Source organism: Bombina bombina, chromosome 5 (genome assembly GCF_027579735.1).
Source record: "Bombina bombina isolate aBomBom1 chromosome 5, aBomBom1.pri, whole genome shotgun sequence".
Taxonomy (NCBI): domain Eukaryota; kingdom Metazoa; phylum Chordata; class Amphibia; order Anura; family Bombinatoridae; genus Bombina; species Bombina bombina.
In genome coordinates, this window is record NC_069503.1 from 924,885,431 (window position 1) to 924,904,181 (window position 18,751).

Here is an 18,751-nt window from a genome sequence, read left to right on the forward strand (position 1 = left end):
ACTATTCCTTTAATGTTTGCTGTTTATAACATAAACCATTAGATCATGTTTACATAAAAAATATTCTCATATTTTGGGACTTACATGACACTTGCTCCAGAAATGTGTAATGGTCATGCAAAATGAAAGGTTTCTTGAAATGAACAGGTTAATGCAAAATGTACTAGCTCTAATTCCTTACATTAAGCTGCATAACTGACTCTAGAAAGCTATGATTACGAGTCGAACACAAAAATGCAAGTAGGATGGAAATGCTAATACTTGCGCGCAATCCATACTGCTTGCATTTTTGCGCTCAGATTACAAGTCAAGTGGTTAATATTTGATTGTACTGGCGGTATTATAGTGTGTGATGCAGTATTTATGCTTCATTTCATGAACAGTTATATAATTTTTTAATCTTAATTAAAATAAAAGCGTTAACATGTATGTACATCCATAGGGCAGGACTGCTACCCCTCTGGTTTTGCACACATTTTGTTTGTTTGTTTAATAACAGGTTCTTCGTATAGGACACTTTTCAGGAAGATATCAGGGAGGATCATTCATATAGGAATATTTTTAAGATCTACACATACATCGCTATCACTCCTGGGAAACTTTACACTTTTACACTATTTTTTAATATTTTTTCATTGTTTTCCACATTTCCTGGAACATATTTTTTCACATTTCTTGGATTATATATTTTGTTCTCATTTCTTGGATAATATGTTTGGATAATTTAAAAATATAAATATATTATTTTCTCTTTCCACACTATTTTTGTGGATATGGGTCATTGACACCATACAAGTGTACACTATTATTTTCTATATTACTTTTTTTCCCATTTTTTTCAATTTTTTTCACATATATTCCCAACGGGATTCAAAGTAATTGGATATATCTCTGGACTGACTACTCTATATATGCCGAAATTAACATTGTTCGCACACTTTAGCCTTGCTAGGCGCTCCCAACACATTTTTTATTATTTTCCATTTAACGATCTTGTTATGTGATCGTTTATCCAGTGAGTTTATGTGTTCCACTAGGCGCTGTATGCTATATTCTGTATTTGTACATCCATACACACCCTTCTTCAGTCACATACTATGGGGTAAATTTAATATTGTGCGGACGGACATTTATTTATTTATAAAATATTTTAACAGGAAGGATACATTGAGATTTCTCTCGTTTTCAAGTATGTCCTGGGTCCACAAAACATTGCATTGCTACAATAGGGTACAATAAAATACAAAAACAATAATAATACACAATATATGCAAAAATTTAACATAGAACAGGTAGGAAATATTTAATTAACCATGACAGGTGCATTCTGTTTTGAGATATGTAGAGAGGGATCTCTTAAAGGATATTAGGCTTGGGGAAGGTTTGAAAGTGTGCGGGAGGTCATTCCATAACTGTGGCGCTCTGTAGGAAAAGGAGAATCGAGCTGCTTTCTTTTTGTATTGAGGCAAGCTAAATAATGTGCTGGTACTGGACCCATTATAGGAGGTGGAAATAGCCGGGGAGAGCATTCTGCTCAGGTATGGTGGGAGCTTCCCAAAAAGGATCTTAAACACAAGGCAGGAAAGATGGAGGGTGCGTCTGGATTCCAGCGACAGACAGTTTAGTTCTTTTAGCATGTCACAATGGTGGGTCCTGTAGTTACATTGTAGCACAAAGCGGCAGAACAAGTTATACAATGTGTTAAGTTTATTAAGGTTAGTTTGTGGTGCAGGTGCATATACTACGTCCCCGTAATGCATGATAGGCATCAGCATTTGCTGTACAATCTTTTCCTTTACTGTAGGGCTGAGGCAGGATTTGTTTCTGTACAGGGCACCTAGTTTTGGATAAAGTTTAGATGCAAGTTTTTCTATGTGGAGGCCAAAAGATAGATTGGGGTCTAACAACATATCAAAGTATTTGAAAGAGTGGACTGCGGTCAGCGTGCAATTGGATTTTGTTTTGATGCGTAGATGGAAATTTTGTAATTTGTGTAATTTAGGTCCCGTTCCAAAGATCATTGTGACAGTTTTGTCAGTGTTTAGGAAGAGTTTGTTTTTTGAGATCCACTTTTCTACCTCTGTGAACTGGTCTTGGAGCACTGCTTCAAGTTGCGGCAGATTGGAATTGTTTGCATAGATTACTGTGTCATCTGCGTACATGTGTACAGTTGAGGATTTGCAGACATTAGGCAGATCATTTATAAATAATGTGAATAATAGGGGGCCGAGAATGGAACCTTGGGGAACACCACACGTGACTGGGAGAGGGAGGGAGTCGCTGTCAGAAACGGAGACATATTGTGATTGATCTGATACATATGATCGAAACCAGGTTAAGGGACGATCAGCAATACCAGAGTTTTTTAGTTTGAGCAGTAGTATGTCGTGGTCTACTGTGTCAAAGGCCTTCGCAAAATCAAGGAAAATAGCTCCAGTTCGGTCTCCCTGTTCCATGCCAGTTTGGATGTCGTTGCAAACTTTTAGGATGGCAGTTGTAGTGGAGTGATTCAGGCGAAAACCTGATTGATCAGGGGTCAGATAGTTAGATTGTTGATAATACTCACATAATTGCGTATGGATGCATTTTTCTAAGATTTTTGACAACACTGGGAGCAAAGATATAGGGCAATAATTAGAAGCCAAGGTTAACTCCCAAATTTTATGGATAGGCACTACTCTTGCAGTTTTCCAAAGTTTGGGTATGTATCCAGACACCAAGGATTCGTTAATTAGGGTTGTGAGAGGTTTAGCAATTGCCGGCGCACTGAGTTTTAACAGCATTCCTGGGATTTGATCAGGTCCAGACTGGTTTTTCATTTTTAGATTATAAAGGTGTTTCTTAATGACATTGATGGGTACAGGTCTAAAGTTGAACTTCTCTATATTGGGTCTTTTCTGATTTAGTGGGGCCTGATCCACATTTGTAGTTTCAGGATGCGTGTCATTTATTAGTTTGTCAATCAGGGTGGTGGAGCATCCGACAAAATAACTATTAAAGGCATTTGCTAATTCTAAGGGGAGTTGCAGGGTTCGGTTGTCCACATTGACAGTGGGGGGTTGGGAGTGGATTGGTGGATTTTGTAAGTTGTTTATTTGTTTCCAAAACCTTCTAGGGTTTGATATGTTATTGTTCAGATTTTCACAGAAATATTGGGCCTTGGCCAATTTTGTTTGTTTAGTGCATATATTTCGCCATTGTCTATATACACAGTGATCATTCATAGAGCCTGTATGCTGGAACTTTGACCACAATGAATCCCGAAACTGGTACATTTGAATGAGGTCAGCTGTGATCCAATTCAAGTGTGCTCCTTTTACTCTCACCTTACGCAGCAGGGCATGTAAATTCCAAACTTGTAGGAGTTCAGACTGAAAGAATTCAACTGCAGAGTCTAGATCTGGGATTAGGTTTAATCTGTGCCAGGGGAGGTTCTTGATGTCATTTAGAAATGATTGAAGATTAAATTTTTTGAAGGACCTGGTGATTTTAACCTTGGGAGAGGATTTAGTTGCCTTTATTTTGCGCATGCAGTACACTAAGCAGTGGTCACTGAAACTGTTAGGGAGAACACCTGCCTCCTGGATTCGGTCGAGAGAAGTGGAGAGAATCCAGTCGAACAGGGTGTGATTATGGCTTTTGATGTTTATGCAAGTTGGGAAGGAGATTAATTGCGTTAGCTGCAAAGATTTAAACAGCGAATGACAACTATTATTTTTTGGATTGATCCAATCAATATTAAAATCTCCAAAAAACAAAATTTCACTTTTTGGGTTTCGAGCTATGGTTTCACTAAGGAGATGTGCTATGTCAGAAAGGGAATGTACAGGGGAGCTAGGTGGGCGGTAGATTCCTGCAACAATGATTGATTTACTGCATGGGATCTCAATTGTGCCAGAAAGGAAATCAAAGGTGTCAGGAGAGCTTTATTTTTGTAAGGGGGTGTACTTTGTGTAATTGTCAACATAAATTACAATGCTGCCTCCTCTCTTTGCTCTATCATTTCTATGGCATGAATACCCATGTATAGCAATGGCAGACTCAGGTATTTTTGCGGTTAGCCACGATTCAGAGATCACAATGATTTTGGCTTGTATTGTAAACACCATGCTTGCAGTGCATCGATTTTTGGTAGTAAGCTGCGGATATTACAGTGCACAAAGGAGAGGCCTTTTTAGCTGGAAGGCTAGGGATGGAATTTGTTGAGGGACCAGGGTTAGACTTTACATCATTTGCAAGAGGTATGAGGTATGTAGATGAAAAAAAAAGTATATATACTATTGATGTGTGATATATAGCTATTTAGAGGAAGAGAGGGTATGTATTCTATAGGGTTAAGTAAAAGGAAGGATGTGCTGATCAGTGTTTGCAGCTGTCATTTAAGGAGAATGAAACTAGTGTGTGAGACTATCTATAAATAAAGAAATGAGTCTAGGGTGGGAGGGAAACTATCTTCCAGAAGCTACCTGTTTGCATAGCAGGGGAACAGCTAAAATAAGCTCTGTGTATTTTCTTGCAAGGCTGGGGTAGATATACTTTCAAATCAGGCTGTTTACATAGCAGGGGAACAGCTGAAATAAGGTCTGTGCATTTTCTTGCAAGGCTGGGGTAGATATACTTTCAAATCAGGCTGTTTGCATAGCAGTAGCGTATCATTTCCACTGCACATCGATAAATGCCGACAGCATACGCTGCCGGCATTTATCATTGCACCAGCAGTTCTTGTGAACTGCTGGTGCAATACCGCCCCATGCAGATTTGTGGCCAATCGGCCGCTAGCAGGGGGTGTCAATCAACCTGATCATATTCGATTGGGCTGATTGTTGTCCACGAGTTAACGAGCAGCGGTCTTAGGACCGCTGCTTCTTAACTTCCGCCTTCAGGTGGAACTGAAGTGGAGTGGGTTGGAAGCAGCATCCGCTGCTTCATAATTCGACCCCATTATCTCTTTAACCCTTCCCCAAAACCTTATCTTCTTTATTAATAATTGCCTAACATTTATTAAATGTTAATTCACCTCCATTCATTTATTTCTTTAGCATTTTAATATGTATTTGAATGTATAATTCAAATATTAATACTTAATACCACATTTTTAAAAACATTAAGGGCCAGATAACGTGCTAGATGTTACACACAAGCAAAAATGGGTTTATCGCACCTGTTTGCATGCACAGTATTTTTCACTCATATTACAAGTTGAAAGTAAACACGGTCGCTTGTGCACAATTTAAGTCAACGCTCGTTGGGTTAGCGTGACTTCAGAGCCCTGATTAACTGTTTCGCTAAACAAAAAAGTGTCACAAAACATAATCAAAGATACATTATAAAGTACAGTTACACTCAAAACAACACCATCTAATAAAAATTATTTAAAACAATACTGCACAAAAAAGTTATAACGGCTCAAACATATGAGTTTTTAAAAGGCAGGCAAAGGGCTTTAACATAGAGATACAAACATATACAGATCTAAAGATGTATGTATATATATATATATATACATATATATGTGTGTGTACATATGTATTTATGTGTGTATATATGTATTTACAGACATATGTATATACTGTATATATATATATATATATATATATTTATTTATACATGCAAACATATAAGCACATAAATACATATATAAATATAAAGAAGTGCATTGGAGTCCTTTTCAGTTAAGTAGATGAAAACATGAAAAAAACATTTATGCAATAATAATATTTAATAATGGTTTTAATTTCGCTCACCCCAACCACTTGATCAACCCACTTGGTACCACTCTTATGCAGCTGCAGTGTTTGTGTAAACCAGATACGTGAGTCTATGTCACACAGAGAGGTTTGTGGTGTGTGTGGTGTCTGTGAGTCTATATCCAACAGTATACGAACAATATATTAGTGATTCCATCTGTAACCGGTTTCTCTGGTCTCCTACGTCAATGTAACTGAAGTCCAAATTTTTTCTTGTTAATGTGCAGCACTTCAGACACAAAGCATGGCAGGTGATGGCGTCACAAACACTCTGACGCGCATTTCAACACAAGTGGGTTGATTAAGTGGTTGGGGTGAGCGAAGATTGAAACAGAAAAAAATTTGGGATTACGAATGTCTGTACCTCTGTGACATCCATACACTAACTGTTATGTTAATATGTGCTAGCATATTTTAGACACAGGTGCTACAGATTTCAACCATACATGTACCCCTATGGAGTCAGACTGCAACTTAAAAATGTATGCAGTGTATAAGTCTACACAGTGATTTCCCTTAAAGATATTGGGACAGGTTATCATTATAAAACCAGTAATCAAGTGGCGAATTGGACAAGTGAAAGAGATATCCGATTTTAATGTCCATTGGATTACACTCTTTCTTACACACTGGGACTGTGTTATTTAAGAGACTTTATAATAAGGGTAATATTACTACGTTACAGAATCGTCTGGATATAACAAAGGCTGTGAATCATTCTTGAGTATTTTTTGTGCAGGTGTTGCTGGTCATTCCCCCTTGGGACGCCTTGGAGGTTGTACAATTATAACATTTTCTTTTTCTTTATTTTTTTCTTGGTTTATTTCCAAAAAATATTTTTGGTGTTGAGCTCCTGGCAATTTTCTGAGCAGTGTGATGTTTGGTGGATGGGGTTTGTGTGAAGAGGAGTGTGTGAATGAGTTTAGCCCCACATAAGATGTTAATGCTGTTTAAAGTTGCTCTTTGAATAAAATTATTCTAAGACTCAAGTGCTGGGATTTTTTTGTACTATTTATCATTAGGGTAGTTAGACTAGACCCTATCCCAGGCACTAGCACAGTGTTAGTAATTTATTTGAGTATATCAGCGGTGCTGTCACATAATTTATTTTATATAACTAATAAAGTATATTAACCCCTAATCTACCAACCTCCACATCACAATATGCCTAATAAAAAGTATTAACCCCTAATCCGCCATACCCCCACATGGCAAAGTAACTAATTAAGCTATTAACCCTAAACCACAAACCCCCCACGTCGCAATAAACCTAAATAATCCTAAACTCCTAAACCGCCATCCCCCCAAAACACAAATAACTAATTTAATTACTAAGCCCCCTAACCTAACACCCCCTAAATTAACCACAATTGCCTAAAATTAAAAAATACTAAATTACAATTAAAATAAAAAACCTAACATTACTTTAAAAATAAAAAAATAATGTCTAACATTACAGAAAAGGAAATTTATGCTTACCTGATAAATTGATTTCTTTTACGATATACCGAGTCCACGGGTTTCATTCTTTACTTGTGGGACATAATCCTCCTGCTAACAGGAAGTGGCAAAGAGCACCACAGCAGAGCTGCTATATAGCTCCTTCCTTAACTCCTCCCACCAGTCATTCGACCGAAGGTATAGGAAGAGAAAGGGAAAGAACTAACAAGGTGCAGAGGTGACTAAAGTTTATAAAAATTAAATCCTGTCTCAAAATGACAGGGTGGGCCATGGACTTGGTATATCGTAAAATAAATAAATTTATCAGGTAAGCATAAATGTCCTTTTCTTTTACAAGATATACTGAGTCCACAGGTTTCATCCTTTACTTGTGGGATACCAATACCAAAGCTTTAGGACACGGATGAAAGGGAGGGACAAGACAGGAAGCCTAAGTGGAAGCCACAGCTCTAGTGGAATGAGCCGTAATCTTTTCAGGGGGCTGCTGTCCAGCAGTCTCATATGCTAGGCGGATGATGCTTCTCAGCCAAAAAGAGAGAGAGGTAGATGTAGCTTTTTGACCCCTACGTTTCCCAGAATAAACAACAAACAGGGAAGATGTTTGACAGAAATCCTTGGTTGCTTGTAAATAAAATTTTAAAGAACGAACCACGTCCAAGTTATGCAACAGACGTTCCTTCTTAGAGGAAGGATTAGGACACAAGGAAGGAACCACAATTTCCTGATTAATATTCTTGTTTGAAACAACCTTAGGAAGAAACCCAGGTTTAGTCCGCAAAACCACCTTATCAGAATGGAATATAAGATAAGGGGAATCACAATGCAATGCAGAAAGCTCAGAAACTCTTCGAGCAGAAGAAATAGCTACCAAAAATAAAACTTTCCAAGATAACAGCTTAATATCTATAGAATGCATGGGTTCAAACGGAACCCCTTGAAGAACATTAAGAACTAAATTCAAACTCCATGGCGGAGCAATTGGTTTAAACACAGGCTTGATTCTGATTAAAGCCTGGCAAAATGCCTGAACATCTGGTACATCTGCCAGACGCTTGTGAAGCAAAATTGACAAAGCAGAAATTTGACCTTTCAAGGAACATATCTGATAAACCTTTCTCCAATCCTTCATGGAGAAAGGACAAAATCCTAGGAATCCTAACCTTACTCCATGAGTAACCCTTGGATTCACACCAATAAAGATATTTACGCCATATCTTATGGTAAATCTTTCTAGTGACCGGCTTGCGAGCCTGAATCAGAGAATCAATGGCTCAGAAAAACCCAGCTTAGATAAGATCAAGCGTTCAATCTCCAAGCAGTCAGTTGCAGAGAAGTGAGATTTGGATGTTTGAAAGGACCTTGAATGAGAAGGTCCCTTCTCAAAGGAAGTCTCCACAGTGTCAGAGGCGACATGTCCACTAAATCTGCATACCAGGTCCTGCGTGGCCACACAGGCGCTATTAGAATCACTGAAGCCCTCTCCTGTTTGATTCTGGCAATCACACAAGGAAGGAGAGGAAACGGTGGAAACACATAAGCCAGGTTGAACGACCAAGGTACTACTAGAGTATCTATCAGCACCGCCTGGGGGTCTCTTGACCTGGACCCGTAACGTGGAAATTTAACATTCTGTCGAGATGCCATCAGATCCAATTTCCGGTGTGCCCCATTGATGAATCAAGGTTGCAAACACCTCCGGGTGGAGTTCCCACTCACCCGGATGAAAAGTCTGATGACTTAGAAAATCTGCTTCCCAGTTTTCTACTCCTGGGATATAGATCTCAGACATATGGAATCTTATGAATCTGGCCGAAGCCAACTGAGGCCACGCTAACAGCGTGTTGAATATCGCTCTCAGTTCCAGAATATTGATTGGTAATTGAGACTCCGCTTGAGTCCACACACCCTGAACCTTCAGGGAATTCCAGACTGCACCCCAACCCAGAAGACTGGCGTCCGTCGTTACTATCACCCAAGATGGCCTGCGGAAGCACATCCCTTGGGACAGATTGTCCTGCGACAACCACCACTGAAGAGAGTCTCTGGTCTCTTGGTCCAGATTTATCTGAGGAGATATTTTTGTGTAATCCCCATTCCACTGACTGAGCATGCACAGTTGTAGTGGTCTGAGATGAAAGGGAGCAAACGGGATGATATCCATTGCTGCTACCATTAGTCCAATGACTTCCATACACTGAGCCACTGATGGCCAATGAATGGACTGCAGAGCCCTGCAATTAGTTATAATCTTTGATTTTCTGACTTCTGTCAGAAATATTTTCATGTTTGCTGAGTCTTTCAGAGTTCCCAGGAATGGAAATCTTGTCCGTGGAACTAGTGAACTCTTTTCTACATTCACTTTCCAACCGTGAGTTCTCAGAAATGACAACACGATGTCCGTGTGAGATTTGAACAGATGAAAAGTTGACGCCTGGATCAAGATATCGTCCAGATAGGGCAGCACCGCTATTCCTCACGACCTGAGCACCGCTAGAAGAGACCCTAGAACCTTTGTGAAGATCCTGGGAGCTGTGTCCAACCCAAAGGGAAGGGTCACAAACTGATAATGTTTGTCCTGAAATGCAAATCGCAGGAACTGATAATGATCCTTGTGGATAGGGACGTGAAGATACGCATCCTTCAGGTCCACCGTGGTCATGTACTGACCCTCCTGGATCATAGGCAGAATTGTACGAATGGTCTCCATCTTGAACAATGGGACTCTGAGAAACTTGTTTAGACATTTGAGATCTAAAATCGGTCTGAAGGTTCCCTCTTTTTTGGGAACCATGAAAAGGTTTGAATAGAACCCCTGCCCTTGTTCCTGATCTGGAACTGGGCAAATTACACCCATGGTGTAGAGGTCTTTTACACAGCGTAAGAACGCCTCTCTTTTTGTCTGGTCTACAGACAATCGTGAAAGATGAAATCTTCCCCTTGGGGGGAAATCCTTGAATTCCAACTGATACCCCTGGGTCACAATTTCCAATGCCCAGGGATCCTGTACAACCCTTTCCCAAGCCTGAGCAAAGAAATATAGTCTGCCCCCTACTAGATCCAGTCCCGGATCGGGGGCTGCCCCTTCATGCTGTCTTGGTAGCAGCAGCAGGCTTCTTGACTTGTTTACCTTTATTCCAGGCCTAGTTAGGTCTCCAGACTGCCTTGGATTGCACAAGGTTCCCTTCCTGCTTAGTGGAGGAAGGGGAAGCAGAGGATGTTCCTTTAAAATTTCGAAAGGAACGAAAATTATTTTGTTTACTCCTCATCTTGAGGGGCTTGTCCTGAGGTAGGGTGTGACCCTTACCTCCAGTAATGTCAGAGATTATTTCTTTCAGTTCAGGCCCGAATAGGGTCTTACCCTTGAAGGGAATAGACAAAAGCTTAGACTTAGACGATACGTCAGCCGACCAAGACTTTAGCCATAACGCTCTATGCGCCACAATAGCAAAGCCTGCATTTTTCACTGCTAATTTTGCAAGTTGAAAAGCAGCATCCGTCATGAAAGAATTTTCTAGTTTAAGAGCCTTAGTTCTGTCTAAAATATCCTCTAAAGGTGTCCAACCTTCAGGGACTCTTCCAGGGCGTCAAACCAAAAAGCAGCTGCAGTAGTTACTGGAATTATGCAAGCTATAGGCTGTAATAGAAAACCCTGGTGAACAAAAATTTTCTTTAGAAGACCTTCCAATTTTTTATCCATAGGGTCTTTAAACACACAACTGTCCTCAATGGGTATAGTTGTACGTTTAGCTAAAGTAGAAACAGCTCCCTCCACCTTGGGAATCAATTGCCAAAAATCCAGCATGGTGTCAGATATGGGAAACATTTTCTTAAAACTAGGAGGGGGAGAAAACGGAATACCTGGTCTATCCCATTCCTTCTTAACAATTTCCGAAATTCTCTTAGGAACCGGAAAAACATCCGTGTAAGTAGGTACTTCCAAATATTTGTCCATTTTACACAATTTTTCTGGAGGAACTGTGATCGGGTCACAATCATCCAGAGTCGCCAGAACCTCCCTGAGCAATAAGCGGAGGTGTTCTAATTTGAATTTAAAGGACACGAAGTCCGAATCTGTCTGAGGTAATAAATTTCCTGACTCTGAAAGTTCTCCCTCAGACATAAAATCCCTAACCCCCAAATCAGAGCATTGGGAGTTTACGTCGGAAATAGCCACTAAGGCGTCAGAGGGTTCAGTATTTGTATTAATATCTGACCTATGGCGTTTACCCTGCAAGCCTGGCAGTTTAGACAATACCTCTGTAAGGGTAGTTGACATGACTACAGCCATATCTTGCAAAGTAAAAGAATTAGACGAACTGGAAGTACTTGGCGTTGCTTGCATGGGCGTTAAAGGTTGTGACACTTGGGGAGAATTAAATGGCATATCTTGATTCTCTGCAGACTGAGAATCCTCTTGAGGCCCACTTTCTTTATTTAAAATGTGATCCTTACAGTGTAAGGCCCTTTCAGTACAAGAAGGGCACAATGTAAGAGGGGGTTCCACCATGGCTTCTAAACACATAGAACACTGACTTCTCATGTCAGACATGTTGTACAGACTAGTAATAACAGCACGAGTCTTTCCCAATCTTTATTATGTGTGAAAAATAATACAGTACAAAAAACGGTTACTGCGCCTTTAAGTATAAAAAAGTGTACACTGTTTTGCAAAGTCATTAAAACGATTATCAAAATGAATAATTTTGTTGTTTTAAGAGCCTAATGTGCCATCGGATTTTGCACCACAAGTAAAAGAAGAGTTAAATTTCAATTTCAGTAATTTAGGCAGGAGTAAAACGATCTGCAGACAAATTTTCACTTAAATACTTCTGCACCTCGCCACAGCTCCGCTGTGGCGCCTACCTGCCCCCAAGACCTGTCAAAACGATCCGGTCTCACTCCAAAGTACAGCCTCACAGTCTGGTTCCAACCGGAGCTAACTGCGCACTGAAGCACGAAAATAGGCCCCTCCCATCATGTCTGATGAGCCAAAGCTACAGAAAACCGCATGGGAAGCGTTTTCTAAATAACCTATGTACACACTGCTTCTTTTGAAATAAATATGCCATGTGAACCCCATATAAAATACAAACTCAGCCTCAATAAACCCCATAATCGTCTACCATTAGGTTTCCTAGGCTGCCCCAGTGTCTAACCACATAGCTCTTAAGTATCCCATGTTATTCAGAATGGGATAATAATACACAGGTTATCACAGTACCACCCTATAATAAGGACTACTGCTTACCCTTGCCCCGCATGGGGAATATGTCAGCCAAATTCTGATATATCATGTCTCCTCAGAATGAAAATGACTGCACATACCTTAAAATTGCTTGTAGCAAGAAATCGTTCCCCCATACTGAAGACTTCTCCTGTACTTCCTCAGCAACGCTTGTGGGAACGAACATTGATTTTAGTTACTACTGCTAAGATCATCAGACTCAAGGCATGATTCTTCTTTCATAACATGCCAGAGTAAAAACAGTACTCACCTGTACCATTTAAAATAACAAACTCTTGATTGAAGAAAAAACTAAACTATCTTTTTATCACCACATAAACTTTACCCTTCCTATTGCTATGCATAGGCAAAGAGAATGACTGGGGGGAGGAGTTAAGGGAGGAGCTATATAGCAGCTCTGCTGTGGTACTCTTTGCCACTTCTTGTTAGCAGGAGGATTATATCCCACAAGTAAAGGATGAAACCCGTGGACTCGGTATATCTTGTAAAAGAAAATAATAAACCAAATAAAAAAAATAAAAAATAAAAACACCCCCTAATCTAATCTAATCTAAACTAAACTAAACTAAACTAAACTACTGATAGCCTTTAAAACGGCCTTTTGTAGGTCATTGCCCTAAGTAAAACAGCTATTTTTAATTTAAAAATACTAATTCCCCCCTAACAGTACAAAAAAAAACCCCACCAAACCCCCAAAATAAAAAAAGCTAAACTACCCATTGCCTCTAAAGGTGCATTTGTATGGGCATTGCACTTAAAATGACATTCAGCTCTTTTACTGCCCTTAAAAGGGCAGTCGGCTCTTTTACAAGCCCAATAAATCCTTAATCTAAAAAAAAAAAAAAAAAAAAAAATTAAAAAAAGCCTAAATCTAACCCCCATATAGGTACTCACTGTTCCTGAAGTCCGGCGGAGAAGGTCTTCTTCCAGGCGGTTAAGTCTTCTTGGAGGCGTTGATATCATCTTCCAGCACGGTGACCTCTTCTATCTTCATCCAGTACCAAGCCAGCGCAGAGCGGAGGTGACCGCGGAATAGAAGACCGACGATCACGAAGCCATCGATCGTGGAGATCCTCTTCGTACGATCGTCGCCGCACATTAAAGATGGAATGCAAGGTACCCGTTTAAATATGGGGCTACTTGCATTCCTATTAGAGCCAATGAAATCCTATTGACTGATTTGAATTAGCCAATAGGATTTCAGTAGCTCAAATCCTATTGGCTAATTCAATTCAGCCAATAGGATTTCAGTAGCTCTAATCATATTGGCTGATTTAAATTTTTCAGCCAAAAGGAATGCACGGTACCTCATATTTAAACGGGTACCTTGCATTCCATTTTTAGTGTGCGGCGACGATCGTACGAAGAGGATCTCCATGCTCGATGTCTCCGCTGTGGCCGGTCTTCTGTTCCACGGTCATCTTCGCTCTGCGCTGGCTTGGTCCTGGATGAAGATAGAAGAGGTCCGCTTGGAAGAAGACCTTCTCCGTCAGAATTCAGGAACAGTGAGTATCTATTTGGGGGTTAGATTTAGTTTTTTGTTTTTTTATAGGGTTTTAATGGGCTTGTAAAAGAGCTGAATGCCCTTTTAAGGGCAATGTCCATACAAATGCCCCTTTAGGGGCAATGGGTAGCATAGGTTTTTTAGTGTTAGTTTTTTATTTTTATTTTGGGGGGTTTGGTGGGTGGAGGGTTTTACTGTTGGGGGGCACTTAGTATTTATTTAATGTAAAAGAGCTGTTTAACTTAGGGCAATGGCCTATAAAAGGTCCTTTTAAGGGCTATTGGCAGTTTAGTTAAGATTAGGGGGTGTTTTTATTTTGGGGGGCTTTATTATTTTCAAAGGGATTAGGTTTAATTTTTTAATTTTTGTTTATTTTTTCTGTAAACTTAGACTTTTTTATTTTTTGTAATTTTAGATTAATTTAATTTAATCTTAGTTTTATTTTTTTTTAAAGTAATGTTAGATTTTTTATTTTAATTGTAACTTAGTATTTATTTATTTTATGTAATTGGGGTTAATTTAGGGGGTGTTAGGTTAGGGGCTTAGTAATTAAATTAGTTATTTGCATTGTGGGGGGTTGGGGTTAATAGGTTAATTAGGCTTAATGTATTGTAGGGGGTTGGCGGATTAGGGGTTAAAGTGTTGATAGGTAGTTGGCGTTGTGGGTGAATGGCGGATTAGGGGTTAATACATATATTAGGTAGATTGTGATGTGGGTGAATGGCGGGTTAGGGTTTAACACATTTATTAGGTATATTGCGTTGTGTGGGGTTGGCAGTTTAGGGGTTAATACTTGTATTATTAGTTGCGATTTGGGGGGGATGGCGGATATAGGGGTTTTGACGCGTCGGGTTTATTTTTAGGAGGCGGGTTATACTTTTACGGGCAATTTTTAACATTTTTTTTTAAATTTTCTTAGGCGCCGGCAGTTTCTAAACTGCCGTAAGTCACTGGCGACTCCAGAAATGTGTCCAGAAATGCGGCTTTCAGCAGTTGCGCTAAACCCTGCGCTGTATATGTAATCTCGCCCAAAATCTAATTTTAGACTGACATCTGCTTACACTCTAGACACACCTGAATACACCAACTATTGTGATCCCAGTTATTATCATTTGCTTTATTACCTTAAGCACTAACAGTTTTCTTCCTTCGTATGACTTTCCAATGGAGAACATAGAAACAAGATTAGCATGAGTCTTATTCATGTGACGCATCCATCGTACAATCTAAATGAAATAGACCAAAATTAAAACTTATACGAAAAGAAAATCCATGTACTCTGTTTTCTGTATATTGTAAGTAGACAAAGGAACTGACAAAAGACTATATTTCTCTTGTAAGGTGTATCCAGTCCACGGATCATCCATTACTTGTGGGATATTCTCATTCCCAACAGGAAGTTGCAAGAGGAAACCCACAGCAGAGCTGTTATATAGCTCCTCCCCTAACTGTCATAGCCAGTCATTCTCTTGCAACTCTCAACAAGCTAGGATGTTGTAGGAGAGAGTGGTTAAATATAGTTAGTTTATTTTCTTCAATCAAAAGTTTGTTATTTTTAAATAGTACCGGAGTTGTGCTATTTTATCTCAGGCAGTAAATAGAAGAAGAATCTGCCTGAGGTTTCTATGATCTTAGCAGGTTGTAACTAAGATCCATTGCTATTCTCACATATGTCTGAGGGGATTAAACAGATGAGGTAACTTCAGCGAGAGAATGGCGTGCAGTTTATTCTGCTATCAGGTATGTGCAGTTATAATTTTTTCTAGAGATGGAAAACACTAGAAAATGCTGCTGATACCGGATTAATGTAAGTTAAGCCTGAATACAGTGATTTAATAACGACTGGTATCATGCTTACTCCCAGGGTTAATACCCTTATGATATTGCAATATAAACGTTTGCTGGCATGTTTAATAGTTTTTATATATGCATTGGTGATAAAACTTTATTGGGGCATAGTTTTTTCCACATGGCTGGCTTAAATTTTGACTAGAAACAGTTTTACTGAGGCTTTCCACTGTTATAGTATAAAAGTTACAGTTGGTGCAGTTAAAATTACAAACTGTGACATCCAGCTTCCCTCAGGAGTCCCCTGTATGCTATAGGACATCTCTAAAGGGCTCAAAGGCTTTCCAAAGTCGTTTATTGGGGAAGGTAGGACCACAGCTTGCTGTGGCAGTTGGTTGTGACTGTTAAAAAACAAAAAAACAAACAAACAAACAAAAAAAAAGTCTATTTCGTTTTTTTTTTAACCCGTTTTTTGAACTAAGGGGTTAATCATCCATTTGCAAGTGGATGCAATGCTCTGCTAGCCTATTACATACACTGTAAAAATTTCGTTTGATTTACTGCATTTTTTCACTGTTTTTCAAATTCTGACAAAATTTGTTTCTCTTAAAGGCACAGTACCGTTTTTTTTTATATTTGCTTGTTAACTTGATTTAAAGTGTTTTCCAAGATTGCTAGTCTCATTGCTAGTCTGTACAAACATGTCTGACATAGAAGAAACTCCTTGTTCATTATGCTTAAAAGCCATGGTGGAACCCCCTCTTAGAATGTGTACCAAATGTACTGATTTCATTTTATGCAATAAAGATCATATTCTGTTTTTAAAAAAATTATCACCAGAGGAATCTGACGAGGGGAAAGTTATGCCGACTAACTCTCCCCATGTGTCAGACCCTTTGACTCCCGCCCAAGGGACTCCCGCTCAAATGGCGCCAAGTACATCTAGGGCGCCCATAGCGTTTACTTTACAAGACATGGCGGCAGTCATGGATAATACACTGTCAGCGGTATTAGCCAGACTACCTGAACTTAGAGGTTAGCGAGATAGCTCTGGGGTGAGACAAAATGCAGAGCATACTGACGCTTTAAGAACCATGTCTGATACTGCCTCACAATATGCAGAAGCTGAGGAAGGAGAGCTTCAGTCAGTGGGTGATGTTAATGACTCAGGAAAGATACCTGATTCTAATATTTCTACATTTAAATTTAAGCTTGAACACCTCTGTGTGTTACTTAGGGAGGTTTTAGCTGCTCTGAATGACTGTGATACCATTGCAGTGCCAGAGAAATTTTGTAGACTGGATAAATGCTTTGCAGTGCCGGTGTGTACTGATGTTTTTCCAATACCTAAAAGGTTTACAGAAATTATTAATAAGGAATGGGATAGACCAGGTGTGCCGTTCTCTTCCCCTCCTATTTTTAGAAAAATGTTTTCCAATAGACGCCACCACACAGGACTTATGGCAGACAGTCCCTAAGGTGGAGGGAGCAGTTTCTACTCTAGCAAAGCGTACTACTATCCCTGTCGAGGACAGTTGTGCTTTTTTAGAGCCAATGGATAAAAAATTAGAAGGTTACCTTAAGAAAATATTTATTCAACAAGGTTTTATCCTACAGCCCATTGCATGCATTGCCCCTGTCACTGCTGCTGCGGCGTACTGGTTTGAGTCTCTGGAAGAGGCTTTACAGGTAGAGACTCCATTGGATGACATACTTGGCAAACTTAGAGCACTTAAGCTAGCCAATTATTTTATTTCTGATGCCATTGTTCATTTTAATAAACTAACGGCTAAGAATTCTGGTTTTGCTATACAGGAGCGCAGAGTACTATGGCTTAAATCATGGTCAGCTGACGTGACTTTAAAATCTAAGCTACTTAACATTCCCTTCAAGGGGCAGACCCTATTTGGGCCTGGTTTGAAGGAGATTATTGCTGATATCACGGGAGGAAAAGGTTGTGCCCTTCCTCAGGACAGGTCCAAATCTAGGGCCAAACAGTCTAATTTTCGTGCCTTTCGAAACTTCAAGGCAGGTGCGGCATCGACTTCCTCTAATAATAAACAAGAGGGAACTTTTGCTCAATCCAAGACGGTCTGGAGACCAAACCAGACCTGGAAAAAAGATAAGCAGGTCAAAAAGCCTGCTGCTGCCTCTAAGACAGCATGAAGGAACGACCCCCTATCCGGTAACGGATCTAGTAGGGGGCAGACTTTCACTCTTCGCCCAGGTGTGGGCAAGAGATGTTCAGGATCCCTGGGCGTTGGAAATTATATCCCAGGGATATCTTCTGGACTTCAAAGCTTCCCCCCCAAAAGGGAGATTTCACCTTTCACAATTATCTGCAAACCAGATAAAGAGTGAGGCATTCTTACACTGTGTACGAGACCTCCTAGTTTTGGGAGTGATCCATCCAGTTCCAAAGGAGGAACAGGAACAGGGTTTTTACTCAAATCTGTTTGTGGTTCCCAAAAAAGAGGGAACCTTCAGACCGATTTTGGATCTAAAGATCTTAAACAAATTCCTCAAAGGAGGGTCAATATATGACTACAGTGGATCTAAAGGATGCTTATCTTCACATTCCGATACACAAAGATCATCATCGGTTTCTCAGGTTTGCCTTTCAAGACAGGCATTACCAGTTGTAGCTCTTCCCTTTGGATTAGCTACAGCCCCAAGAATCTTTACAAAGGTTCTAGGGTCGCTTTTGGCGGTCCTAAGGCCGCGGGGCATAGCAGTAGCCCCTTATTTAGACAACATCCTGATACAGGCGTCAAACTTCCAAATTGCCAAGTCTCATACGGACATAGTACTGGCATTTCTGAGGTCGCATGGGTGGAAAGTGAACGAGGAAAAGTGTTCTCTATCCCCACTCACAAGAGTTTCCTTTCTAGGGACTCTGATAGATTCTGTAGAAATGAAAATTTACCTTGACAGAGTCCAGGTTATCAAAGCTTCTAAATTCCTGTCGGGTTCTTCATTCCATTCCGCGCCCTTTGGTGGCTCAGT

The 18,751-nt window shown here is 39.8% G+C and overlaps 1 protein-coding gene across 1 annotated transcript in view; it reads right to left on the reverse strand.

Moving 5' to 3' along the window:
• CPA6 (carboxypeptidase A6) overlaps nt 1–18,751 on the reverse strand; it is a 386,652-nt gene that overhangs the window by 119,717 nt on the left and 248,184 nt on the right. Inside the window, exon 5 of the mRNA XM_053715100.1 lies at nt 15,082–15,183. Within this exon, the coding sequence (XP_053571075.1) occupies nt 15,082–15,183 (102 nt within the window). The remainder of the gene's footprint in view (nt 1–15,081; nt 15,184–18,751) is intronic.